The sequence below is a fragment of the Cucurbita pepo genome, chromosome LG17 (assembly GCF_002806865.2).
Source record: "Cucurbita pepo subsp. pepo cultivar mu-cu-16 chromosome LG17, ASM280686v2, whole genome shotgun sequence".
NCBI lineage: Eukaryota > Viridiplantae > Streptophyta > Magnoliopsida > Cucurbitales > Cucurbitaceae > Cucurbita > Cucurbita pepo.
This window is the reverse complement of record NC_036654.1, coordinates 4,544,609-4,570,810: the sequence shown is the minus strand read 5'-3', so window position 1 is coordinate 4,570,810 and position 26,202 is coordinate 4,544,609. Positions and strand designations below refer to the sequence as shown.

General features: G+C 37.4%; 4 protein-coding genes across 5 annotated transcripts; 2 read left to right on the top strand and 2 right to left on the bottom strand.

Annotated features, from left to right (window-relative positions):
• Positions 1 to 478: 478 nt before the first annotated feature.
• On the bottom strand, positions 479 to 4,703 carry LOC111778167 (homeobox-leucine zipper protein GLABRA 2-like). The gene is made up of 11 exons (XM_023657849.1): positions 4,501 to 4,703; positions 4,208 to 4,422; positions 3,921 to 4,038; positions 3,622 to 3,816; positions 3,178 to 3,552; positions 2,978 to 3,079; positions 2,213 to 2,422; positions 1,539 to 1,713; positions 1,192 to 1,463; positions 1,001 to 1,084; positions 479 to 916 (listed from the first exon to the last, which is right to left on the bottom strand). The coding sequence occupies exons 1-11, from the start codon at positions 4,579 to 4,581 to the stop codon at positions 569 to 571; spliced, it is 2,175 nt and encodes a 724-aa protein (XP_023513617.1). The 5' UTR covers positions 4,582 to 4,703; the 3' UTR covers positions 479 to 568.
• A 3,199-nt stretch (positions 4,704 to 7,902) lies between these two features.
• LOC111779372 (protein CURVATURE THYLAKOID 1C, chloroplastic) lies at positions 7,903 to 12,523 on the top strand. 2 transcript variants are annotated; one of them, XM_023659528.1, is made up of 7 exons: positions 7,903 to 8,209; positions 10,253 to 10,344; positions 10,627 to 10,713; positions 11,284 to 11,346; positions 11,463 to 11,500; positions 11,680 to 11,753; positions 12,242 to 12,523. In XM_023659528.1, exons 1-6 carry the CDS (start codon positions 8,104 to 8,106, stop codon positions 11,732 to 11,734), a joined length of 441 nt encoding a protein of 146 aa, XP_023515296.1. In that variant the 5' UTR covers positions 7,903 to 8,103; the 3' UTR covers positions 11,735 to 11,753; positions 12,242 to 12,523. The 2 variants fall into 2 exon arrangements, with proteins under 2 accessions (XP_023515296.1, XP_023515295.1); XM_023659527.1 differs by lacking the exon at positions 12,242 to 12,523 and having other exon boundaries at positions 11,680 to 12,005.
• Positions 12,524 to 14,133: 1,610 nt separating this feature from the next.
• LOC111779370 (malonate--CoA ligase) lies at positions 14,134 to 23,078 on the top strand. The gene is made up of 17 exons (XM_023659525.1): positions 14,134 to 14,661; positions 15,530 to 15,699; positions 16,092 to 16,250; positions 16,572 to 16,761; positions 16,836 to 16,924; positions 17,014 to 17,083; positions 17,165 to 17,217; positions 17,323 to 17,430; positions 17,689 to 17,787; positions 17,912 to 18,004; positions 18,133 to 18,210; positions 20,577 to 20,681; positions 20,877 to 20,967; positions 22,189 to 22,262; positions 22,409 to 22,588; positions 22,689 to 22,742; positions 22,829 to 23,078. The coding sequence occupies exons 1-17, from the start codon at positions 14,499 to 14,501 to the stop codon at positions 22,883 to 22,885; spliced, it is 1,833 nt and encodes a 610-aa protein (XP_023515293.1). The 5' UTR covers positions 14,134 to 14,498; the 3' UTR covers positions 22,886 to 23,078.
• Positions 23,031 to 26,155, bottom strand: LOC111779371 (protein NRT1/ PTR FAMILY 1.2-like). Its single transcript, XM_023659526.1, has 4 exons — positions 25,999 to 26,155; positions 25,692 to 25,909; positions 24,352 to 24,905; positions 23,031 to 24,121 (listed from the first exon to the last, which is right to left on the bottom strand). Exons 1-4 carry the CDS (start codon positions 26,105 to 26,107, stop codon positions 23,173 to 23,175), a joined length of 1,830 nt encoding a protein of 609 aa, XP_023515294.1. The 5' UTR covers positions 26,108 to 26,155; the 3' UTR covers positions 23,031 to 23,172.
• Between the last annotated feature and the right edge of the window lie 47 nt (positions 26,156 to 26,202).

The following is a 26,202-nucleotide window of genomic DNA, read 5'->3' as shown; positions in this document are numbered from 1 at the left end:
GTCTAACATGGTAACAGAGTCATACCCTAATTAGTCGTGCCAATAGATTGGTTGGTATCAGAGTCATGCCCTAAACTTAGTCGTGCTAATTAAAAAATGACTAAGACTCCTTTTGGGGCCATGAGTAATCATAACTTAGTCGTGCCAATTAAAAAATGACTAAGACTCTTTTGGGGCCATGAGTAATCATCTAACAACTACAACTTCTTAATTTCATTGTCATCTATTGCCACTACATTGTCGATAATCACCACGTTACCTCGCCATAGTTCATTTAAATATCTTTTTACGGGTAATCCAAACAAACACTTAATGATTGTGTTTTTCTTTTAAAAATTATTGATGCACAAATTTGAATCACACAAAAATGTTGATAATTAATGGCTTATGTACAATTAACTCTATCTGAATTACCTTTAAAACTTTTTACCGTTTTCTCCGGAAGAACAAAAGGAAGGAAAGAAAGTTAAATAATGTGTACTTGAACAGCTAACAGTCTATAAATCACTACAGGGTTAGGGTAAAAAATATGTTGATTTGAATAAATTTCAATAAGAAATATTAATACCTAATCATCCTCTACTTGAAGGCTTGCTTTAATATTCTCTAACATATGTGATACGAAATCGTTAACATACTCGGCAGACTGCGACGTTTGAGTAGCTATTGTTAGCAACGAACCTCCTTCTGTGACCCTCTCTTCTTTGCTTTTACTGATAACCGATGCCCTCGGTGGGTGCCCGTCTGGGAGGATCGAGAAGCCCATAGGTAACGTCGTGATGGTGCTCGGGTCACATCCAACCATCACAGACTGCATGCTTGTAATGTCAATTTGAGCATAGATCACTGTTGATTCGTAATCGTTTGTTAGAGTATCTTGTATAATCCACTTGTTGGATTCATCTGATTTTATTGCCTGCAACAATCGTTTGCATTGTCAAAATGAATATTAACGAGAGTATTAATTCGATAATTGATATGTACTCATTCCGAAGCTCACTTGGATAGTAACAGCATTGCCTCGATTCTGTCCTTTGGCAAACACTGCTAGCGTTTCAACTGGACCACTCAACATCACATCCCACTGAAAGTCATTGATTCAACATTTTAATAGCAATGTCTAGAACGATACACACAGACGTATATATGCATACACAGAGGGAAAATCGTGTCGCCAAAAGCGAGGCATACCTCGATTCGTCGGGATCCATTGATCAAGAATTCGAACAAGAGTTTAGGAGAAATAGGTAGCCACACTGAAGCAACTGCACACAAGATTAAACCAAGAGGTTCTCGTGGATCATTTAAGTTCTTTCTTGAAGCAACTCTTATGTTTTCACCTATTTTGCTCTGGACCTTGGTCCATGTATGGCTGCTGGAAGCACCCATGGCTTGATAAACACTAGATGTCATTCTCTGTGCCAATCGAAGAACACTTTTTCTCCCACCAAGAGTGGTGATTCCTAAGAGTTTTTAGAAACTGAGATCTCATAAAACTTTGAAGGATTGAATGATTAGTAATGACTGAGGAGTTTTACCAGTGGAATCCTTCATGGGAACGTTGGTGGCCATGTAGAAAACCTGCCATTCACAATGGGTTTGCATTGTGGCCATCCAATGCCTTGCCCCGAATATCAAACCGCTATTCACAATGGTTCGATACATCGTTCGAAGTTTGGTCTTCTGGCATTCCCAGTGCTCTAAGACTATGACCTAATATGACACAATGTTAGGAATCACGACTCTCCCCAATGGTATGATATTGTCCACTTTGAGCATAAGCTTTAAATTAGCCAACGTGGGACTCTCTCCCAACCATTCTCAACAATCCTCCTCTCGAACAAAGTACACTATATAGAGCCCTCGAACAGCCTCCCCTTAATCGAGGCTCAACTCCTTCTCTGGAGTCCTCGAACAAAGTACACCCTTTGTTCGACACTTAAGCCACTTTTGACTACACCTTCGAGGCTCACAATTTCTTTGTTCAATATTTGAGAATTCTAATGACATGGCTAAGTTAAGGCACGACTCTGATACCATGTTAGGAATCACGACTCTCCATAATGGTATGATATTGTCCACTTGATGAGAGGTTATGCTCAAAGTGGACAATATCATACCATTGTTGAGAGTTGTGATTCCTCACACACAACATGTTTAGGTCGATAGATTAATTAAAGTACATCTTTAATTCATATTATGAGGTTCATACCTTACAATGACCGTTAGATGTATCCTCAATGATGCAACCTGAGGGTCGTTTCCTACAAAAGGAGGGGGATGAGTCTATACTATCACCAACGTTGTTGATCGAAACATCAGCGACGACCCACTTTTCGGGACTTAGTCGTTTGCAAGTTCGAATGAAATAGACTTCTCTTGGGGGGAAGACGGGAGTGAGCATTTGGAGCTCCGCAAACATCTGCAAACCTGGCAGAAAAAATGAGCTTCTAGGATAAACACTTTTCCAATCCACATCTTATTACACTTAATATATTTCAATTATTCATTATTTATTGCTGATGTCATAAATACATATCAAGCTACAAGACATAAAAGTATAGGAAAAGAGAGAATAATAAAACTATATCATTTTAATAAATGTATTAATAAAAAAGACGGAAAAATAAAATAAGAAAAAGAAAAGGAAAAACTGTTTGTGGTTGTCCTTGTCCCACATCGGTAAAGCTGAGAACCTGGGGGCAAACATTCTCTATAAATTGGGCCTCTGACTCCGTTCGTTTGAATCTTCCGTTTTCAAGAATAAAATAAGAATTTTAAAGCGTTAACCCAAAATTTGAGGGGAAAATATTTGTAATTATTTAAGTTTAAACTATGCTTATTTTGGAAAGAAAATCACTAAAAAAAATTATTATTTAAGTAATTACCTAAATTTATTATTTTTAAAAAGAAAATCCCAGAGAGAGAGAGAGAGAGAGAGAGAGAGAGAGAGAGAGAGAGAGAGAGAGAGACTTACGAGTTGAACTGCGCCATTCCGGGTGGACCCGTCGCCATTGCAGACGACCTCGATGGTCGACGCCTTCGAGATTATGGAGGGAAACATTTCCTTCCATTGAACCTTCACCGGCAAACAACAACAGAGAAATACATGAATCCGATCAGGCAACAATATTCCGGGAACTTTCAGTCGAGTTAGGGTTTAATTTAAATATTCACCACATCCATGAAGCTCTGAACCAATCGATGAAGATCTACGAACACCACGCCGGATTCTCTCGACGCTTCGATTTCTCCCTTCGGCTGCTGCTCGTATTCGCCGGCGAATTGCTTCATGTACTCGTCGTAATTCAGCAGTTCTCGTCCTGTTTCAAAGCTTCGAATCCAAAGCGGCTCCCCGGAATCCGCCATTTTCACGACCTCCTCAATCGCTTTCTTCGCTATCTCCATAACCCTAGCTTTCTCCAGACCGAAAATCCTCTTCGATTTCTCCAAATTTCTTCTACCTTCAATCGCATCCTCGCTCTCCCCCAATCTTGACCTCGATGTTCCAGCAGGAGCGTATTGTTCCAGAGCCGTTTTCAATCCCTCGACCTGTAAATCGAAGGTTAGTTCCATAAATTTGAAGAAATTGGAAAGGAAAACAAGAGATGTATTATAAACCTCGGCTTTGAGTCGAACTATTTCAGTTACTAATTGTTGTTGCTTTTGGTCAGAACTTGTGAACATGGAATCCATGGAAATGGCGATGGAGTTTGCTGAAGAACAACATTTAAGGCAAGAAGATTTGTTGATCATTTCCTTCAGTGCTTGGTTTTCTTCTCGCAATTTCTCCATTTCCTGACGCTCGAGACTGACCTAGAAAAGCGAAACAGATAAAGGTAGCAAAAACAAGAACGAGAACAAGAACAAGAAGAAACAGAGGAGAAAAAACTGTTGAAAAAATGTGCAGAACTGAAAACCTTGATTTGTGTTCTTCGATTCTGAAACCAGAACTTGATTTGCTTAGAATGAAGACCAAGATTCTCACTGAGTTTCTGCCTCTGTTTCTCATCTGGATGAGGAGACTCTTTAAACACCCTGCAAATAGTCCTCTAAATTTGCTTCAATCTTCTAAATCCATTCCCATTTTCTTTATATTTCTTCCATAAATCAGTACAAGAAATGGAGTTCGTTCGTTAACTTTGTTTAATCTTCCTATTTCTTCCATATATAAACGATGAACAGTGTAGAAATTCGAGTTTCATACTTCTCCATTTCTCTGATTTGCTCTGAAGTATGACGATTCTTCCTCTTTTTTCTATTCCCCAGTCCCTTATCTTCATCTTCATCTTCATCATCAGGCTCGACGCCCAAATCCTCCGCCGACCTCGACCCCGCCGGCTCAGAGTTGTCACTGCAGCTGTCCTCTCTCCTCACCGGCGCGTCGGCGCCCATATCCACCGCATTCTGGAAAACCCCAGCCTAAGAAAAAGAAAAAACCCCATTAGAGGTGCATTTTTGCAGAAAGATTTAGAGGAAGTGTGTGAAGAAGATGAGTACAAGGGTGAGAGAAAGAGCCGGAGAAGAAGGAACATTCATAACACGGCGAGATGGGCGGTTGTCGGACATGACAACGGCCATTAATAGCTGTGCGATTAAAAGGGCTATGAGGGCTTTGAAAATTGAAATTTAATTTCTGCAAATAGAAAAAGGAATTTTAGCATTCCAGAGAAAAAAAACAAAAAAAAAAAAAAAGATAGAAAGAAATACCGATGATCCATCAAATTCACGTTACACAAGAGGTGGATTTTTCATTTTCCTTTTTTCTTTTTTCCTTCANTTATTGAAGTTTCACGTTTAAAAAAATTAATTATATAAAAAAGAGAGAAAAAAAAAAGTAAAAGGTGGAATATGCGCCCTATGCTAAATTTGTTATTCAATTTTGAATGGACAAAAATAATTTAGCCAATTTTTCCATTAATTTTAACTTTTATTCTTCTTCACTAACTTTTAAAAATATATACGTTTATCATTTTTTCAATTTAAACGTCAAACAAAAATTAATATTTTTCACTCAATTATATTTTTTACGACTATTTTTAAAGATTAAAGACTAAATTATTAGTTTCGATTAAATGAGAACGGAGAAATATACTTTACAAACAAAAAATCATTTGATCTCGTGATAAGATCAAACGTTACATATCGTATGGCTCTCGTTGAAAGAGATAAGAAAAGAAGAAGTACAAGGGTATAATTGTAAATAAATTTCAATTGATTTATTAAATTCTAAATAATTTTGTCTTACTGCTAAATAATATATTTAACACGAGGAAAATAAGTCATTGGAATTTATAACTTTTTTGTGTGAGCGTGAATAATAATTATTTATTTATTTTATTTTTTTTAAATGGTTGTACTAAAATAATTGTCATTTTCAATATTGTATAAATCAAATTTATTAAATACGAGATTAAATAGACAGTGGGTTGAATAATTGACAGGTGAGTGATTTAGTGCATTGAAGAAACGTGGGGAAAGGGTATAAATGGAAAGTGAGTGAAAATAAATATCTCCTTATTTAAAAAGAAAAAAAGAAAGATAATGATAAATATCATAATTTATGTGGGCTATAATGGTTCACACTTGAACAGCACATGCAAAATAATAATAATAATAAATAATATATTTACGTGTCTTATTTACCATTATTTTATGATTATTTATAACTATTTATCAAAATATTATATAAAAAAAAAACATTCGATTATTGAATTTGTAATTTAAATTAAAAAATATTTATGAATAATTTTTGTTTTTCAAAAAACATTTATAAATAGATATGATATTGTCCACTTTGAGAATAAGTTCTCCTGACTTTGTTTTTTTTATTATAAATCATGATCATTCTCTATATTAGCGGACGTGAGACTTTCATTATTTATTGATTTTTTAATATTTTTTTCTTTATTAGCGTTAATAATTTGTGGCATTTTCACGTTGTATATTATTTTAATAAATTTGAATTATAAAAAAAAATGTTATAATTTTAATTTTTTTTTTTCAAAATTATCAAATAAATATATTAAGAGGAGAGGAAAATTAGAAAAAGTTGATAGTTGACCCCACTTATTAATATGCTATGGACGAAAAAAAAGAGAGATTAAATTATAAATAATTTTAAATTTATTCCAATAATTATAATAATACAATGTGTATTAAAATTATCATTTGAAATATAAATTCATTAACATATTTTACATAAAATCTAATAACGTGACAATAATTATTAAATTTTTTAATATTAAATTTGGGAAAAAAATAATATTAAGAGACATTAATTTTATTTTAATCTAATAGTTTAATAAAAAAAAATTATATTTTAAAGATGATTTAAAATAAATTACAAAAGTCGGGGTGTGAGGCTTGTGAGGAGCGTGGGCCAAACCATGGGACCGAGACGCAGTGGATAATAACCAGCCAAGCCCACTGGGTCCTTTGTCAGGACAGCGGATTGACACGTGGCAGAAGTTAATTGGATAAAAGAAGGTAAGAAAAACGTGTTGTCTGGGAGCTTCTTTTTCTTTAGTGGTAGACAAAAATTAATTTAATATTTTGTTTGTTTTGCGTCACCCTCATCGTACCACGTTAAATTATGTGAATATCCTAAATTGGTCCTAAGATATTGTTTGGACATGGAACATACTCATTCAAATCTTTTAACACCTATGTTCGATAATAATTTGCGATTCAAATTAAATCAAATTTATCTTAACTTTTTAAAATGATAATTCGTATTTAATTTAAAATTAATAAAAATATTCTTAAACTTTAGTTAGTCGTATTAATATTTTATTTTAAAAATACAATTAAACTTTAAAATGTTACATTAAAAATATTATTTATATTAGTTATATACTTAAAAAATGTTCATAAAATTTTAAAAATAGTATTAACATTTAGACTTTAAAAACAAATTTATAGTTAATATATCTATTGACATCTCTACTGTCAATATATGGACAGACGAAAACTGTTTATTAGTATCTCATAAATTATCTCTAAATTTTTTAACTTTATTCATGAAAGTTCGTGAATATTTTTGAAACGTGGTACTAACGGTAAGGTATTTTTGAATTCTTTAAAATAAAAGTGTTTTAATATTTTTTTTTTTAAATCTAAATGTATTTTTGAAGTGTTTTTTTTAAAGAATATTAATGAAAATTCTAAGACGTTAAAAGTATATTTTTAAACCGTTTGTATTAAAAATAACATAAAAAAATATTTTTATTGAAAATTTTAAAAAATTAAGAGTATTTTGTTCTTAATACTAAGTAATTTTTAAATACAATTAAGTTTTTATAGATTTTTAAATTAATAGATTAATTAAGTTTGAATTTGGTTCATTAGGTTAGACGAACACGACTCTCTATAATGGTATGATATTGTCCCTCTGAGTATAAGCTCTCATGACTTTGTCTTGCGCTTCACAAAAGGCATCATAGCAGTATTTATAAACTCATGATCATTCCCTAAACGTGGGACTTTCATCATCCAACACAACTTATAATTGTTTCCGAGTATTAAAAAAAAAAAACTAAAATAGGCATATATATAGTTAAATGGCATTTTATATTTTGACATGTTAGTATATTTATAAATTTAATTTCAATTAAAACTATTTAAAATGTGTTTTATATATATTCATATAAAACTAGCTGTTAACTTGAGTTTATAACATGAAAATACTAAATTTTATTAATTTTTTTAAAATCAAAGGAAAGTAAAATGGTAAATTTGGTATTTACTATTTATAGAAATATAGAATTTTTAAATTCATCATTGATTTTATAAAACTTTATAAGTAGTTTATAAAAATAGATTATTTATAAAGATTTTATCTGATCAAATTTATAATAAATGGATTTTGTTCTCTAATATATATATTATATATAGAAAAAATCTGGAAATCAAAATCTTTGTGGTGCAGGTTGAAGCAGCGAAGCACCCAAGGTCCGAAATCTTATCTTCTATAGCTACAAGCGTAGGTTCGTCAATCCAAGGCCACGAGTTCCCGATAATACCAAATTTTCTACTTAATTTTTGATTTGGGAGTGTAAATTTCACTCAAACTTCATTGATTTCCCTTACTACTCACTAATCATGGCTTCCATTTTTGCTACTCTACCTCCGCCATTGTTGGCCCCTGGCAAAAGCTTCACTCCTCTGTTTACTTATCAGAAGAAGCTCACTGTTTTTCCCATTGCAAGTAAGTTTATCCATTGCATAGAAATCCGAATTACTTTAATTTGTCGTCCGTGTGAAATTCCTGCGTTGAAATTGATGTCTGTTCGATCGTGTTTATTGTGCATTCATGGGGCATAATTGGTGGGTGGATGGAAGTGGTTATTTCGATGCGATGCTGAAAGCAATTTTCAGTAGGAGTTTCGGTCTTAAGGTATAATGTAGTTTGAATTAGGGCTAGAAAATGGCGCTTGTTACTCTTTCAGTCTTTACATTTTCATATCTGGTAGCACAATTCTTAGACATGGCCTTGAGATTATGGAAGATGGAGAAAGTATCACATTATAGGTTTGAAACTTTAGAATCTTCAAATTTTGAGAGGCTGCATAACTGGTTGTTGATATTGAAGCTTTGAACATCAGTATGAATGTCTATAATGGAGACAATTCTCTTCAACCTCCAGAAGCTTCACATTCCCTGCGTAGTTTCTTCATAGAAGCAAGCCTTCATTTGGAATGAAAAAAGGGGTTGAGGGGATCCGTATATGTTGTTCAGGTCGATCAGAAGGCGCGGAAATAGCTAGAACTGAATGCGGAAAGTATGGAAAAACATCTCGTAATGTATTTAACCAGAAAATCGATTATGCTCCCGCAGAAGTATCTACTCGTTATGGAATCTTAGGTGTCAAAGTGTGGATTTCATATAAAAAACAAAAAAAGGAACGTGTTATATCCGAAACGTACGAAATATAGTAAATCTCGTAAAGGCAGATGTAGTAGGGGTTGAACTGCCTTCTAGACTTGAATTTGATTTTCAGGATGATAGGAATCGGCATGGGTATTATTCATTAAACTAAAGGGGATAGCCAATGCATATCATGTAAAGTAGTCTAGACAAATTGAGAATGCCTCAAGCTTCTTTCCATAACATTCACAATGTTACTGTCACAATTCACTTTCATGGGTTGTGTTTTTCGTAATTTTTGAAGGTCTATTTAGAACAGACTGTTGTATATCAATAGGAGTAGGAGTTTCTTCTCGTTGCCTCAAGTGGTTGGCACCCCTTAGGTAGCTGTATCTCTGTCGATCGTATAGACTACTATGGATCGGCCTAGTGGTCAATATAAACTAATGTAAATAATATAGGGGTTGGATGGAAAGAGTTCATGCTATGGTGACTACCCATCTAGGAGAATTTAATATTCTACTTGTTTTCTTGGCAACAATATGTCCTGTAAGTGCTGAGGATGGTTGGGAGAGAGTCCCACATTGGCCAATTTAGGGAATAATTATGGGTTTATAAGTAAGGAATACATCTCCATTGGAATGAGGCCTTTTGGGGAAGCCCAAAGCAAAGCCATGAGAGCTTATGCTCAAAGTGGACAATATCATACCATTGTGGAGGTTCATGATTCCTAACATGGTATCAAAGCCATGCTCTTAACTTAGCCATGTCAATAAAATTTTCAAATGTCGAATAAAGAAGTTGCGAGCCTCGAAAGTGTAGTTAAAAGTGACTCAAGTGTCGAACAAATGGTGTACTTTGTTCGAGGACTCCAGAGAAGGAGTTGAGCCTTTAAGAGGAGGTTGTTCGAGGGCTCCATGGGCCTTGGGAGAGGCTCTATATTGTACTTTGTTCGAGAGGAGGATTGTTGAGGATTGTTGGGAGGGAGTCTCACATTGGCTAATTTAGGAAATGATCCTATGTAAGGAATACATCTCCATTGGGATGAGGCCTTGTGGGAAAGCCCAAAATAAAGCCATGAGAGCTTATGCTCAAAGTGGACAATATCATATCTTTGTGGAGAGTCGCGATTCCTAACAGTAATAATAGTTAAGGTTTGTGCAAGTTAGTTCTGACAAACTGTGGTTGGAAATTTGCATCTTAAATGTTACATTTTCTTTGGATGAAAATTTCAAGGTTATGGATAAAAACTACAAAATAACATTCCCTGTTTCCTAGCCATCTACCGTAGATAACATTCTCTGTTTATTGTGACAACTAATTGAAGTTCACCATATCTCGCTTAGCATACTTCTTGTTGGTAAATAATTTCTCAAAATTGCAGAGGGACGTTCTGCCAATGGTATTGTAAAGGCTATTGGAGACAGCTCTGAATCTTCTACTTCCATTGATATTATTAAGTCTGTTCGAAATGTTGTAAGCTCTTTATTTCTTTGTACTTTATGTAAGCCTTTTTTATACATTGGAACATCTTGATTGGGAGGAAAAATTGATGAAGACTTCTTTGCGTCTACAGTTTTCAATTTTCCTTGCAAGTGGGTGATAAAAAGTTTCTTTTGTTTGCAATTTACAGTTTTCAATTCTCCACATTTATTGGTTGTTCTTTTCTGTTACTATTAGCAAATTTTTCATCCTATGGATGGCAAGTTTTACCTTAATCTTTAAAGTATTTGTATGTTTCTGGTTAACTTGGGACAGTGGGATCAACCTGAAGATCGATTGGGACTTTTTGGCCTGGGATTTGCAGCTGTAGTAGGTGCATGGACAGCAACAAATCTTGTTACGGTAATTAAAAAACAATCACCCCTTTTGATAAATGAGTGACGAAATGTGATATCCCACATCAATGGGAGGAGAACGAAACACCCTTTATAAGGGTGTAAAAACCTTTCCTTAGCAGACGTGTTTTAAAGCCTTGAGAAGAAGCCCGAAAGGGAAAGCCCAAAGAGGACAATATCTGCTAGCGGTAGGCCTGAGCCGTCACAAATGGTATCAGAGCCAGACCTCCGGGCGATGTGCCAACGAGGAGGTTGTCCCCCAAAGGGGGGTAGACACGAGGCGGTGTGCCAGTAAGGATGCTGGGCCCCGAAGGGGGTGGATTGTGATATCCCACATCGGTTGGGGAGGAGAACGAAACACCCTTTATAAGGGCGTGGAAACCTTTATCTAGCAGATGCGTTTTAAAGCCTTGAGGGGAAGCCCGAAAGGAAAAGCCCAAAGAGGACAATATCTTTTAGCTGTAGGCTTGAGCCGTTACACGAGATGATTCCTCATGGAGTTTTCGACGGTTTTAGTGGTTCCTCGTGCTTTATTACTTTCATCTTCAACACATAACTGTTTCGTTCTCGCTTTTAGGCTGTTGACAAGCTACCACTGCTTCCTGGTGTATTAGAATTCATAGGAATACTGGTTTCTTGGGTAAGTAACAAGAAGCATGAAGAATTTCTCTACTGTCTTTCCCAAATTTGAACTCTGAAGCCATGGTTTTCTCCTATAGCAAATTCCATTACTCACCAATGTTTCCCCTTTTCCAGTGGTTCGTGTATCGCTACCTCTTGTTCAAACCAAACCGGTAAGGCAAAATTCATTCAATTTTTCTTTTCGTTCACGTGTGAAGTCTTCTCAATCCTGTATTTTCGACATTTTTATCATCTTTAGCACTTTGCCGCAAAATTTATGCAACCAGCTTGTGAATATGACATTTCATTGTAGCAAACAACCATGAACTAGCTTCTTTATCTTTCACTGCAGGGAAGAGCTTTTGCAGATAATCAACAAATCAGTAGCAGATGTATTGGGACAGTAAATTGCTCCTGTTCTTAAAGGTCCGATTTGGTACAATCTTCATTATCTTCGTTATATTTTACAAAGTGGTGAGTAAAGAGGGTTGGCCGCTGGGTTGGTTTCTGAATTGTTTTCAACTGTCAAAAGTGTGAATTTTAACTGATGTTGGTGTTTGATTCATCAATGCATTCCAATCCCAAATCTTCAGTTCTGTAGTTTATACCTATATCAGTTTATGCTTCAAAAATTTCTGTCATTGTTTCTTATAAAACCTATGCTTTTATTTGATATTATTTCTTGGTTTCTTGAGTATACACTAGGAATTTCAGTAGCTAGAGTTTGAAGTTCATGGCTCATATCATGTAATGCATAGTTAATATTGTAATTGGCACATAATGCATAGTTTAGTTTACTGACGTTGGATTTTGATTTTGAGAGCGAGGTTATGCAACTACATTGTGCTATGTAGATTTTAGATTTGAAGAAGATCAGTAGAAAGAATCATAGAACAATGCCTATTCACTTGCAGCCGTGACTCCGCTGTCGAGCGATCGGTAGCAACAGATAAATCATGCCTCTCACATATCGGCTAGATCTCTCCATCCTCGGCGTGGCCTGAGGTTTAGTTTCTCCATCTCTAGCTCTCCCCGTTTCCGATTTCAAAATCGATCTCTGTTTTTATCATAACTTTGTGCCTCAAAATTCCAAAACCCAAGAGAGGCTGAAAAGTAACCGATTGGTTCGGATTAAAACCGATTTTTCGTTTGCTCAACACTGGTCGGTCTTCATCTATAAACCAAAGTTACTGGTTTGGTGTTGCTGGGCAAAAACCGAAATGAACCGATGGTCTCTAATGTGGTTTAGGTTCATTTTCTATTATGAAATTTGTCGATTGAAAATCGTTAAATTCAAACTTAACTTCAAGAATTCAATGGAAGACTGGATTAAAACTCACGAACCAACACTTCGTTTTAATGTTTTTCCACTTGTTTTTAAACTCTGCTAACGCTCGCCTGTTTTGAATACGCATACGAGCTTAATAATAAAATTGATGTCGATGTCTCTAACGTATAAGCTTCGGGGCATACGAAACATTTAGACACTTTAATGTCGATTTTGTTTTGATAAAAATACATTAATTTAGACTTTTTTTTTTCTCTTTTTTTGGAATTTAGTTGAAAATGGCTTTCCCAACCTGTGTGCGCACAGGATGGAGTGGGAGGTCCCCATGTTATGTTCTATTAATAATAAATCACATTGTCAAATTTTCTCTACCCTCAATTATTTGTGAATTTTTTTTTTTTTTTTTTACAGAAATAGGTAGCCTTATAAAACCTATTTAAAAGCAAATTTTAAAAACATTTTAAAGACTCAAGATCAACTTAGACAGAAGGATAGATTGTTGATATGGTAACCTTAGCCAATGAATCTAAGAACCCGCTCTCTAAATATGAAAACCTGGTGAAAACCCCCTAAAATCGATTTGATTTCATTCCAAATTATTGTAACTCTCGGAAATTTGATCTAACAAATTTATTGATGAGTAAGAACCTTGTAACGATAAGGAATCACCTCGACAGAAATTAAGATTTAGATTATTTGAACTACTTCACAAGCAACATTTATCAAGCCAAACTAGAACGATTCTACTGTTAGAAAAGCACACAAATGCACTAGAATGATTCTACTATTAGAAAAGCACAAATGCTCTTTTCTTTTACCGCATGTTGTAAGTCTACTTCACAAAAACAACATACATGACCTATAATTTTAAAAGTTGTGAAATTATATGTTATGACCATAATTAGCCGATATACAAATGTAACTTAGAGTAAATAAAAAGTCTTAAAATACATTAACTAAACTATAACTCTATATTATTATCTACTCAATTTCTAACCATTTAAGAATAATTGAAGTTCATATCACGGGTTGACTTCTAGAGTATAGAGTGAACCAAAACGAGCTACACGAATAGAACTAGACCAAATTGACCTCTTCTTCAACTTTGCACGAACAGGTGGTAACCCAAGGCTTCAATGACGACTTCCTTTAGTGTTTCACGACAAACCACGTCTACAATCAAAGCACTACGACGACAAACTCAATCCTCTCATCAATTCAACAGTAGTATCTAAATAAGACGATGGTGGTGCAAAAATTTGTCGAAGTTTCAAAGTTTTGCTCTTATACTTTAAATTATTTTTAATGTAACTTGTAAAAAAAAAAAAAAAAAAAAAAAAAAAAAAAGNAAAAAACGTGACATCATTTATAATATTATTCACCTAATTTGACCTAATTACCTTATTTATGGATAATTAATATGCATATATTTATAGTGTTTAATTTTATGGCACAAACAACGAGAGCGATGGGGGAGAAGGGGAAATCAAATCAAACCATATCACAAATCAGTGATAAACTTAGAAAAAAGTTGCTTTTTAATTCTCTCCATTTTTCCGTCCGTTTTTGGAGGAGAATGAAAAAACAGCTTTCGTTTGCAGTGGGCATCTTAAATAAGCAACGTTTATTGGCGGTGGCTCGATACACACGGACGTCGCGATCGCCACGAAGCCCAGCAAAATCGGAATCTACTTTCGAACCATCTTTTGAAACAAACCCAAAACCCAAACTAAAAACCCCAGATGGCAAATTTAATACCCATTTACGAGCCCCCACATGATTAATCCAGCGCCTCCAATCGCCATAACCAATACTGCATACAAGCCGTTACTCCCACCGCCTTTGGTCCATTTGCCTTTTCCTTTCCCACCTAACCTTTCTTCATGAACTCTTTTACATTTAATTATTCCACCTATTTATTTCGTCGTATTTGTCATCTATCCTTTGCCCCTTCTCATTTGATCGCCATTCAGTCGTGTTCTGCTTGCCTTCGTCTTCACAGAAGCATTCCTAAGATCTGTTTTCCACGTTCTCGACTGTTTTCAGGTGAGTTTTCTTGCTTTTTAGTTGTTTGATTATTCAGGGTAAGCGTATAGATGGGGAATAGTGGGGATTTCTTTTTGCACTTCTTTATTTAGTTTATGGCTCATTTGGAATTGTGTTTTTTATTGTTCTTATATGGGTTTCATTCTCGAACTTTTACTCTTCATTTCCAGCTGAAGTAATGGTGGATTCTTGTGTTGGAAAGCTAAGAAAATGTTTTGAGATGAAAAGGGGAGGTGGGGTTTGAATATTTCACCTAGGCAAGCATTAAACACATCGATAGTTTAACAAGTGGTAGTGGGTATAATCTTCTTCAATCTGATACCGGTTATGATATTGGTCACTTTGGTTCCGCCATTTAGCTAGTGTGGTGGCATCTTAATCTAGTTTATTATGGTTCAAATGATCTTTGTGGTAGAATTCTTGTACTTATAATTGAAGCTGAATCATGAGATTGTTACTCTTCAATGAATATGATCTCCTTAAATCTGATACCAATCATTGAGCCATGGCGATTGATCCCATTTCAGTTACCTTAGTTACCTTTCTAAGATCCCACATCGGTTGGGGAGGAGAACGAAGCATTCATTATAAGGGTGCGGAAACCTCTCCCTAGCAGATGCGTTTTAAAAACCTTGAGGGGAAGCCCGAAAGGGAAAGCCCAAAGAAGACAATATCTGCTAGCGGTGGGCTTGGGCTATTATAACCTCAGTCCGAGTGGGGTTGGGCTAGATCTTAGTGTATTTTTGTGTTAATTTCCACGGATGTATAACTAAGCTCAATCGTGGAATCTGACTGGAGTTCAACCAATTGGAAATATAGAATTTTGGTGTCAACTGTTTTTACCTGTTCTTATTCTCATGTTATGCAGTATCAAGTTCTTCTACCTTCATGGAGGTGGTCAAATCAGCTGCCAAGCACGGGTCAACATGCCGTGAGAATGTCGCTATCAGAGCTAACATGAAAAGTCATAGTTACATGCAACTAATCTCATCTGCACTAAAGATATCTGATCTATTCACTAGCTGTGATCTACGTACAGTATGTCCACTTTCTATAGTGAAAACTGAATATTCTAGTTTGATACTGTGGCCTTTGCTTTGTATATTTGTATGAATGAGGTAAACTTTGGTGATTGGTTGTCATAGGATTGTAGTAAGCAGAAGATCCAATCGATGTCTTATAACGTGGACGATAAAACATCAAAATGTTGACATGATTAGACATTTAACTTCAAAATGTGTTCTTTTATGTTTCTAAGAAAACGTCAATAATGGACTATTTTTACCACGTAAGTCATTGTTTTGACGCTCGAGCCATTACTAGAACTTTAAGTTCGTGTTGTATTTACTTTAAGCATGATAAGTATGTTCTTTATAGTTTATTGATACTTTCACGCAACTGATTTGTAATCTTATTAAATGGTGTGAAAGGGACATGGGCATCTTGACGGAGCTAAAATTGGAATCATAGCAAAACCCTCGGCTGAATTTCTTGCTGGATTGCTGGGGACTTGGTTTAGTGGAGGTGTAGCTGTTCCACTTGCACTCAACTATCCAGAGCCTGAGCTCTTACACGTCTTGAATGATTCGGTTTGCTTGAACCTACCCTCTCACAACTTATTGCCATTTTACTTGCAATCTATTGAGTTAAATTATGCACTTTGTTGGTTGTGTAACCTATAACGCGCCTAAAATTTCAGAAACTCCTACTACATCACTCATTTTTCTGGCTCTTGAATCAAGCATATATGATTTTCTTACTAATGGAATGTTCTACTTTGACTAGTTTCATCTGTTAGCATCTATTTAGAACTTCCTTTTTATTTTTATAGGTAGGTAAAGTGTGGATTATTTGCCTACTGACACCTTTTCTAACGTCGTAAAAGTATTTAATATCATACTTGACTATAGGAGGTCTCGATGATACTGAGTACTGAAGATCATGCTGAAATTATGCAAAGTGTTGCTGCTAAAACGGCTGCAAAGTTTTCTCTTATTCCACCAGTTCCTCATATTTATTCAGAAACAAATTCTCGTGATCAATCAACTGATATAGAAATGGATGCAGAAAGAGTTTTTCAGGGAACAGTTGAGAATTTGAGTAAGATAAATGATTGAAACTATTCATTGTACCGACCAGACCGTGTTTTTTTATTTCTCATTTCAAATGTGCAGGTGATGATCCTGCCTTGGTGATTTATACGAGTGGTACAACTGGTAAACCAAAAGGAGTCGTTCACACACATAAAAGCATCACTTCACAGGTATGCTATGGTCTTCCATGTGTGATAAATATGAGGTCCAACATTCAAAATTAATATTAATCCTTTTGGATCCTTTGGTCTTATTTCAGGTTCAGACCTTGTCAAAAGCTTGGGAATATACATCAGCTGACCAACTTCTGCATTGTCTTCCCCTGCATCATATCCTTGAATTTTGTACATTTGTTGCAGTATCAATTTAAAATAGAGTGGAAAAATTGTTGATTTTAACTAGTAATATACATGTTCATGGGCTGTTCAATGGCTTGTTGGCCCCTATCTACGCAGGTTCCACGGTAATTTAACTTCATCGAGATCGTTGCCGTTGTTTATGCCTAAATTTTTTCGCTTAATTTCGAAGTCCGCTTGACTTTGGCTTGCTTTTCATGTTCTTGATCAAGGTGGAGTTTATGCCAAAATTTAGTGTCAGTGGTATATGGAAAAGGTGGCGGGAATCGTATCCATCAAACGGTTCTAAGAATGATGATGCTATAACTATTTTTACCGGGGTAAGCATCATCTTTATGTCGAGTATGCGTGTCTTTTTTCTTGTTATACCTGCCTAGAAGGCTACATTATAAATGCAGCATATACGCTAAAGCTTATCTAACCCTCTCAAGTATATCTAGTCGATTTAATTCAATTGGTTTGCTTTATGCATTTGCTATTTTTTGGTTATGCTCTTTATTTTGCATGTTTCTGACGATTATTCGAACATTTGTGCATCATTATTCATATTGAGAAGTTCAATATCTGCGGATTTATAGGTTCCAACCATGTATGCTCGATTATTACAAGGTTATGAAGCAATGGAACCGGACCTACAGGTTGCTTCTGCCAATGCTGCAAGACAGTTGCGCCTTATGGTGAGTTTGTGCATCATTGTTGGGGGTTTAAAAATATTATTTGATCTTTTTAACCTCTTTTTAACTGTATCCAACTTCCAAAGTTCCCTACTTCTGCCTTAAAGTTTACTCCCATCTTCTTCAGATGTGTGGCTCTTCTGCACTCCCTCCTCCTATCATGAAACAATGGAAGGCGGTAACTGGACACCAACTCTTGGAACGATACGGTATGACCGAAGTAAGTGAATTTGGCTTAAGATTTTGTCAAGGTTGTATTCTAATGATATGATGCCATTTTATTTCTTTTCATCTTTTGGTAGGAAAAGCACTAAAATTACTGTTCTCTTGGTTATATTTGTGTTCTAGTTTGTCATGGCAATTTCAAATCCTTTAAATGGTGAGAGAAAGATTGGAACTGTTGGCAAACCCTTGCCTGGTGTGGAGGTTAGTACTCATACTATGGAAAAGACAAATCTACAGATTTTTATTTCTAGCTGTCCTAATGAATTAGATTGTTGCATTTATAGAGAGAGCTTACAAAAACTGAACAAGGGGATAAGATCTTACCCTAAATAATATATCTCAAGAAAGTTACAAAAACATTTTCTTGTTTGAATTAATAAAAAAAGATTGGTATTTACAAGAAGCCCTTGTCAAGAATTCTCCGTCGAGGGATAGGAAATGCCAAATTCAAGGAAGTTGTTAATTTCGTCCATTCAAAGATTTTGAGAGTCATGTATTGAGCACTTGTTTATTTTTTCACACAATCGTTAGCCATGTAAGTAGTGATGAAGACGTGCATGTAATTCCGATTGCCATATTAAAAAAGGCTAAATGTGAGATCCCACATTGGTTACAGAGGGGAACGAAATATTCCTTTTTAGGTGTGGAAACCTCTCCTTCGTAGATGCGTTTTAAAACCTTGGAGGGAAGCCCAAAAGGGAAAGCCCAAAGAGGACAATATCTCTTAGCGGTGAGCTTGGACTGTTACAAATGATATCAGAGCCTGACACCAGGCAGTGTGCTAGCAAGGACGCTGGGTGTCACGGTCCTACATTCTTGACCATGCGACGTCGTGATCTATACACGCTCACGACCAGCCTTAAGGGGAATTAAGCCCCATATATATTTTTCGCCCCGGTTTTGTGGCTTCGTCGGACCTTAGGCGAGGTTTGTCTTCGCCAATCGAACATCGCTTGTGCGGAATCCAAGCTTGTTCAACCACACACGCAGCCTGTGCGTGTATGTTCAATCGTCTGCGACACATCCGACTTGCCTCTACGCTAGGCCAACTCATTCGGCTCGACCTTGCCTCTACTCGGGCCAAGGTTTCTCAATACAACGTCGCATCTCATCTTGCCATCCCGAGTCTCGGGATGTCATCGGCCATCATAACTCGTTCAGTCGTGCCATCGAGAATGGGCCCGCGTGTCGTTCATCTCATCGGGGCTTCCCGAACATCCATCCATCCGGGTTCTATCGAGGCATAGGCCCTCCCGTGCCCATGCCGAGTCATTTACGGATACCGTACCGGATAGCGGGTGTATGTAGCAACCTCCAACACGCGGGCTAGGGCGCAATACCGGCACGGTACTGTCCTTAAAAAACCTATTTCAAAGGAGGTCGCCCGAGACACTCGTCTCGGCACGCTCGCCCACACTGTGACACACGTATGTGCCACAGGGTAGCTCACTTAGGCCACAGGGCCCAGGGGTGGTGGAGAGCTAACACCATGGTACCCCCTATAGTACATTTTGAGCCATTTTCATTCTACCAGGAGTAGACATGATTTTCGTGAGGTGTCATACGGTGTCGTGCATTGTCCGTCCAATGTCCGATCGACACCAAACTTGGCGAGCATTCATATTTCATATGGACGGACTTAACTCCCGAACCGCATGACCAAATTCCTTCCGGAACCTCGACTTTTGAGGTTAAGGCCCGGGGCCCTACCCGGCCCTTCAACAAGCCTATCTTGTCCTTCATGTCTATGCTGATGTCTCTGTTATGCTTGTGTCTCAACATGTCTTCAATACCCACTTTGCGTGGTGGTGTGTTGGATGATGCATCGTCCTCCTCGATCGCATCATGGCATTCTTCTACGTTGGCCCGCATATGGCCAGATGGGCGTCTCTTGAGGGACGCCCCTTTGCTTGTCATGGCGTGAGGGTCACAACTTACTCTCTTCATAGTAAGGTTGTGACACTGGGCTCCCAAGGGGGGTGGATTGTGAGATCCCACGTTGGTTGGAGAGGGGAATAAAAATTCCTTATAGGGTGTGGAAACCTCTCCCTAGTAGACGCGTTTTAAAACCTTGAGGGACAACTCAAAAGGGAAAGCCCAAAGAAGACAATATCGGCTAGCGGTGGGCTTGGACTGTTACACTAAAGGTCTTTTAGTGAGTAGGTTCGAATTTTTGGGTGAGCTTAAGAAGGAAAGTCCCTCGATGCCTCTTAAAGCTAGTCTCGGCCTTGGGGTGACACGGACCTTTAGAAGAAAAATAAAAGCCAATGGTGTTGCATCTTGGTATTAATTGATTTCTCCTATCTTGGACAAAACATTGTTGCAGTCCTATAGATAATAAAAGCGTGCATAGTCATAGATATTAAATAGTATTAATGGGTATCATAAACTTACTTTTGTTAATTTGACTCCAAAGATGTAATAAGGCAGTAAAACCAGTGTTGGTTGACCTGTGCATCTGACATAATGAGTGTCTTATTGAAAGATCTACTAACCATTGAATCATATGTACTAATCTGTTTCTACCTTTTAACTCTCTTTTACATGCTTTACTCTTCGTGTGTTAGGCCAAGATTGTTTCAGATGATGGGAGCAATAATGACACAAACTTGGAGGGCGAGCTATGTATTAGAAGTCCTTCAATGTTTAAAGAATATTGGAAGCTTCCCAAGGTAGGTAGAACCATACGAATACGTAATTCGAACATTTCATGTTGATTCGCCTTCGTATTGGGTATCATTCTTGTATGTTTGGGATGCACTGGGCTCAACTAGTTTGAAACTTACATTCTAGCTTAAAATCTTCTTACCTGCACCTGTACCTTACAAATAGTGGGATTATATTCTAAGTACAGGTTCTTTCTGTAGGTTACCAAGGAATCATTCATTGATGGTGGTTTCTTCAAAACAGGAGATGCTGCTAGACTTGATGAAGATGGTTACTACACCATACTAGGACGTAAGTTACCATATTATTTACCTGGTGCCAATACGCTACGATTATAGTTCATAGTTCATAAACTGGCTCTCCTTTTACTCTTCACTTTTATGACCTGCTTATCAGATGACATGTTTTCTGGTCTGAGCATGTGATTAAGTAATGAATTGATACCAAGTAGACAACTAGCATTGTCTTCTACCCTGTTGAATAAAACATGGTGTCTTATTCCTTGTGGAGCATTAGAGTGTCGTGGGATCCTTTGGTGTCCCATCTTTGCTAGTCCTGTAGGAGTACGGTGGTACATGCATCTGACAGCTAGGTGTTGTTAACAAAGCATTTCAAAGATGTTTTTGTGTGTTCATATCATGTTTGAAAACATTAGCTTGCTGAGCTTCATGCTCTTGTCAGCTAGGCTAGTTTGGTGCTATGCTCCCACACTCGCAAATTACAATACGCAGTAGAATTGACATGTAAATTTTGTATATTTTCAGTGGCCCTGCAGCTCTCTCCTATAGTTGAGTTTAGCCAATAACAAGATAACTTTGAAGTACCCCACCATTAACTTATCAGTGTCCCACTATTCTTTTTCTTGAACTCTGTAACTGTATAACTAATACCTGCCGCATCTTTCCCTCCCGCTTCTTTATTCTTTGTAATTTCATATCATGGATGAAGTTGTTTCTACCGAAAAGGAAAAGGTTAGCCATTGTCTAATACCTGCATGTGAGCTGTGGGGGTCCGAGTCTCAACATCATCTATTAAAAGAGATCCCACATCAGTTGGAGAGGAAAACGAAGCATTCTTTATAAGAGTGTGGAAATCTCTCCCCAGCATATGCGGTTTAAAAACCTTGAGGGGAAGCCTGAAACGGAAAGGACTGTTACAAATGGTGTTAGAGCTAGACACTGGGCAATGTGCCAGCGAGGAGACTGAACCCCGAAAGGGGCGGACATGAGGCGGTGTGCCAGCAATAGTCCCACATCGATTGGTGTAAGGAACGAGTGCCAACGAGGACACTGGCCCCAAAGGGGGTGGATTATGAGATCCCACATCGTTTAAGGAGGAGAACAAAACATTTTTTACAAGGGTGTGTAAACCTCTCCCTAAGAGATGCGTTTTAAAAACCTTGAGGAGAAGCCCAAAGAGGACAATATCTGTTAGCGTTGGGCTTGAACTGTTACATTTCATATCAATCTTATTTCTATGTAATTTGACATTCTCCTTTGTGTGACGATTCAGGTATGAATGCCGATATCATGAAAGTCGGGGGATATAAGTTATCGGCATTAGAGATCGAATCAGTGATTTTGCAGGTAACCCCATTGCTCCTTTTATTCTCTTTTTTCTCATTCTCATTATCTGAAGGAAAGTGAAAGACAAACCCCCACACCCACACCCACCACAAAGAAAGGAAGAATAAAAAACATGAAATGACCACCGCCCAAATCACTTTGTGCAGCATCCGTCTGTCATAGAATGTTGTGTGTTGGGATTACCAGACAAAGACTATGGAGAACGTGTGTGTGCAATTATTGTGCTTCACCCTAACTCTAAAGCAACGCCGCCTGATCAGTCCAAGCCTAATATGAGCTTAGATGATCTCCGCACATGGGCTAAAGACAAGCTTGCTCCATACAAGGTAATGTAATCAATCCATAGTGGTGTTTTTAGCTGTTAAAACTGCCATTTCAGTGTGAAAGGCAGCCTGGTTTAACAATATAACTACACCTTTTTTCCAGTTACCGACCGAGTTATTGTTGAAGGACTCGCTGCCTCGGAACGCCATGGGAAAGGTCGGTTGCAATCTACAACAGAAATTGCTCCGTCTCTTTAGTTCATTCTGTCTGGTTGAGACTGAAACTTCTCTTGAACTCTGCAGGTGAACAAGAAAGAGTTGAAGAAAAAGCTGGCAGAAGAACACCAACCATTTTGTTAGTATTTCATTATTTGAGAACTTGTAATCTCTAGTTCATAATTTATTAGCTTCGTTTATGTTATACCGAAAGATCATACGAAAAATGTTATAGAAACGGATCGAACTCGGAGAAAATGAGGAATTTCGTCGCAGTAGGATCGATCTAAATCTCAAATGCAAGCTTAGGATTATATATCAAATATGATTATGCCCCTTTTTGGCTGTTTGATCAAACAAATATTACACTGAGACCACAAAAAGAACATATATACACACACACACACACACACACCCACACAACTCCATATTCAAGCCTGCAATTCCTTGGGCTTCTGCAACTCTCCTTCTTCCTTTACTCTAGCTTCCAACATCGACAACTCTTCCTCGTGGGAGCTGATCTTGCCGTCATCCATGGCGGTTCTTCTCTGGTCCACACTCGGTCCATAAGCCCAGCTACAAACAACATAATACAACACATTGATCACACTCAGAATCGTAAGCAGCCAATAGTAATTCTCGAAATGCCCTCTGTTTATGTTCTTCGAAACCCAGCTCTCTTTTCCCCCTTTTGAAGTCACATTATCCACAGTGCTCATAATCGCACTCGCCAACAAATTAGCCACCGCCATTCCCAATCCGAACAGCGAAGAAGCAACACTGGACATTGTCTTGGGGAATTCAGAGTAGTAAAACTCTGTTTGGGCAATCGCATTTAGCGCTTCGGCCAATCCGTTCAAACAATGCTGCGGAACCAGCCACATAGCCGACATGTTCACGACAGCGTTGGGGTCATCCACAATGCCTTGTCTTATCGCTTTTCCGCGGCGGATATTCTCAACGATGGCCGAAAGCGCCATGGACATAGCAGAGCAAACCAAGCCAGCTCCCATTCGAGATTTGACTCCGAAATGGACTGGCTTTCCTCGAATCTTGGAGGCAAGAGGGAGAATAGCTCGATCATAGAGAATGACCCAGATGACTATGGTGATAATGACAAAGGTGCCGAAGGAGCCCGCCGGAATCTGGAAAGTGGAGGAGATGTGACGGTCCATGGATTTAGCTTGAAGAAGAGGAAATGAGCTCTGGCTGATGTTGATCGACATCATCACGCCGGTGGACCAAATGGGTATCACTTTGATTAGGGTTTTGAGTTCTTCGACTTGCTCCACCGTGCACAGACTCCATGGATCTGCAGCTGTGCCGTCTGCTGCTATGTCCTGCTCTGGATTCTTCACCACACATGCTTTGTTCAAAAATCTAAACAAAACCCATTGAACATTAACCGAAATTAATTAACCAAATCATAAATTCAAGGAGTTTGATTAAAGTAATTCTAAAGAAACTGCACTTTTAGAATAAAGAAAAACACATATACTCTGCTTCTAAAAGCGAAAGGCACTTTAATCATTAACTAAAAACCACATGCTCAACATTAATTGTCACAACACCAAGAAACACATAATATAAATTAAATTAATTTTAATTACCTGAGCTTATCAGAGGGTTGAGTAAAACAAGAATCCGTATGATAAAACCACTTATTCGACGCCGACGCCGACGGGAGAGCTATTTTCCGATTCTTGAACGCCGCGACGGCGACTTGTGCTAACCTACTAAACAAGCTCTTTGTCGCCTTTTGTTTCACGTAAATTGACGAGGCTGCAAAGAACAAAACGGTGGCCACTAGCATAAGGCTCGCCGGAACGCCGAAACCCACTTTCCAACCGACGTGATCTTGAATGTAAACGATTCCGGTCAATGCAATCAGAACCGAAAATGAAGCCGATGCGTAGTACCATCCAAAGAATCTCTCCAGTATTCTCTTGTTGTTAGGATCATCCCGCCGGTCAATTTGGTCGGCGCCGAAAGCCAGAGTGCACGGCCGGATACCGCCAGCTCCAATGGACATTAGCGTGAAGGAAGCGGCAAGAAGGGTCAATTGGGCTGCCGTTGGAGATCGACAGGTTTCCGGGTGGAGCTGGTCGCAGACCGGTGGTTTCGTCGCCGGAATCATCGCCGTTAGCCATAGAAGTAACATGCCCTGTTGGAGTAAGAGAATAGATAACAAAACGACGTCGTAAAATCCAATTCTCACTTATTTGATATTTTCAAAGCTTAAACATTAAAAAATAAAATTTGTATTTCACCTTTTTTCTACAAACCAATAAAAATTATAATATATATATATATAAACAAAAAAACTCTCCTTTCACTTTTTTTTAACCTTCAAAAATACAGTTTAAAATAAATTAATTAATCATAAAATGAATAAAATTCCAAAAATTTAACTTCATGATTTTTTATTTTTTATTTAAAAAAAAAAAAGAAAAAGAAAAAGTGAGATGTAGAAGGAAGACCCACCAGAGGAAGAATAATAATAATATAAAAAGAAAAAACAGTAAAGTATTATCCCATCTCATCACTGACACCTTTATTACACAAAAGCTATAAAAAAAATTGGATTTAAATTATAAAAATTAAAAAAAAAAAAACCCTGAAATTGTGAATGAAAAATCCAACAGCCCCACTCTGAAACTCAATTCCACAAAGAACCAGAAGATCTTCCTAAAAAGAAACAGTAAATAAATTTCTTCAATTTAAAAAAAAAAAAAAAAAAAAAAAAAAAAAAAAAANGCAAGCAAAAACAGTGCAGTTTAATAATGTTCCAAATTTTGAAACTAATAAATGCGAGATCCAGAGTTGGAATACCCTGAAATCAATAACCCATCTCACAATTTTCTATATTTTTTCACCGACACATTAAATTATTATTATTATTATTATTATTATTATTAATAAAGAGATTAATAAAGAGAGAAGAAAGTACCAGGAAGCTAGCAATGGAGCCAAGCCCAATGGTTAGAAACCGACCCAAATAAGAATCCGAGAGAAACGCGCCAAGGAGAGGCATGAAATTGATAGCCGCAGACCAGAAGAAGAGGATGTTATTCCCCTCCGCGAATCCCATGTTGTAATCCTTCATTAAGTACACTATCATGTTGGGGAGCAGCCCGTAGCTCGCCACTTTCTCGAACGACTCGTTGGCTGCGCGCCCGCAACAACAACATATAACAACAACTTTAAATAACGCCTCTGTGACTCGGATTTGGGGAATTGGTGGTGTGTGTACGTACCTATGATGAAGGGCATGCTCAGGAGGCCTCCCTTTCTGGATTTGGTGTCCGCATCTCTTTCCTCTGTGCTTGGACTCTGCATTGTTGCACACCTTTGTTCTTCTTCCATGGCCCAACAACAACAACAACAACTGAGTGAGTGAGTGAGAGATGGGTTATTTGGGAGTTGTGGACATTCCTATAAAAAGGGGCCATTTTCCTCAT

Excerpts from the sequence above, each read along its gene's own strand:
- LOC111779372 (XM_023659528.1), top strand. The coding sequence starts at position 8,104 with ATGGCTTCCATTTTTGCTACTCTACCTCCGCCATTGTTGGCCCCTGGC. Across the intron at positions 10,345-10,626 it reads TTAAGTCTGTTCGAAATGTT|TGGGATCAACCTGAAGATCG; the intron begins GTAAGCTCTTTA and ends AACTTGGGACAG. Across the intron at positions 11,347-11,462 it reads TAGGAATACTGGTTTCTTGG|TGGTTCGTGTATCGCTACCT; the intron begins GTAAGTAACAAG and ends CCCCTTTTCCAG.
- LOC111779370 (XM_023659525.1), top strand. The coding sequence starts at position 14,499 with ATGAACTCTTTTACATTTAATTATTCCACCTATTTATTTCGTCGTATT. Across the intron at positions 17,084-17,164 it reads GCATTGTCTTCCCCTGCATC|ATGTTCATGGGCTGTTCAAT; the intron begins ATATCCTTGAAT and ends CTAGTAATATAC. Across the intron at positions 22,589-22,688 it reads ACAAGCTTGCTCCATACAAG|TTACCGACCGAGTTATTGTT; the intron begins GTAATGTAATCA and ends CCTTTTTTCCAG.
- LOC111778167 (XM_023657849.1), bottom strand. The coding sequence starts at position 4,581 with ATGGCCGTTGTCATGTCCGACAACCGCCCATCTCGCCGTGTTATGAAT. Across the intron at positions 1,464-1,538 it reads TCCCATGAAGGATTCCACTG|GAATCACCACTCTTGGTGGG; the intron begins GTAAAACTCCTC and ends AAAAACTCTTAG. Across the intron at positions 1,085-1,191 it reads ATGGATCCCGACGAATCGAG|TGGGATGTGATGTTGAGTGG; the intron begins GTATGCCTCGCT and ends AATGACTTTCAG.
- LOC111779371 (XM_023659526.1), bottom strand. The coding sequence starts at position 26,107 with ATGGAAGAAGAACAAAGGTGTGCAACAATGCAGAGTCCAAGCACAGAG. Across the intron at positions 25,910-25,998 it reads GAGCATGCCCTTCATCATAG|CCAACGAGTCGTTCGAGAAA; the intron begins GTACGTACACAC and ends GCGGGCGCGCAG. Across the intron at positions 24,906-25,691 it reads GCTCCATTGCTAGCTTCCTG|GGCATGTTACTTCTATGGCT; the intron begins GTACTTTCTTCT and ends TTACTCCAACAG.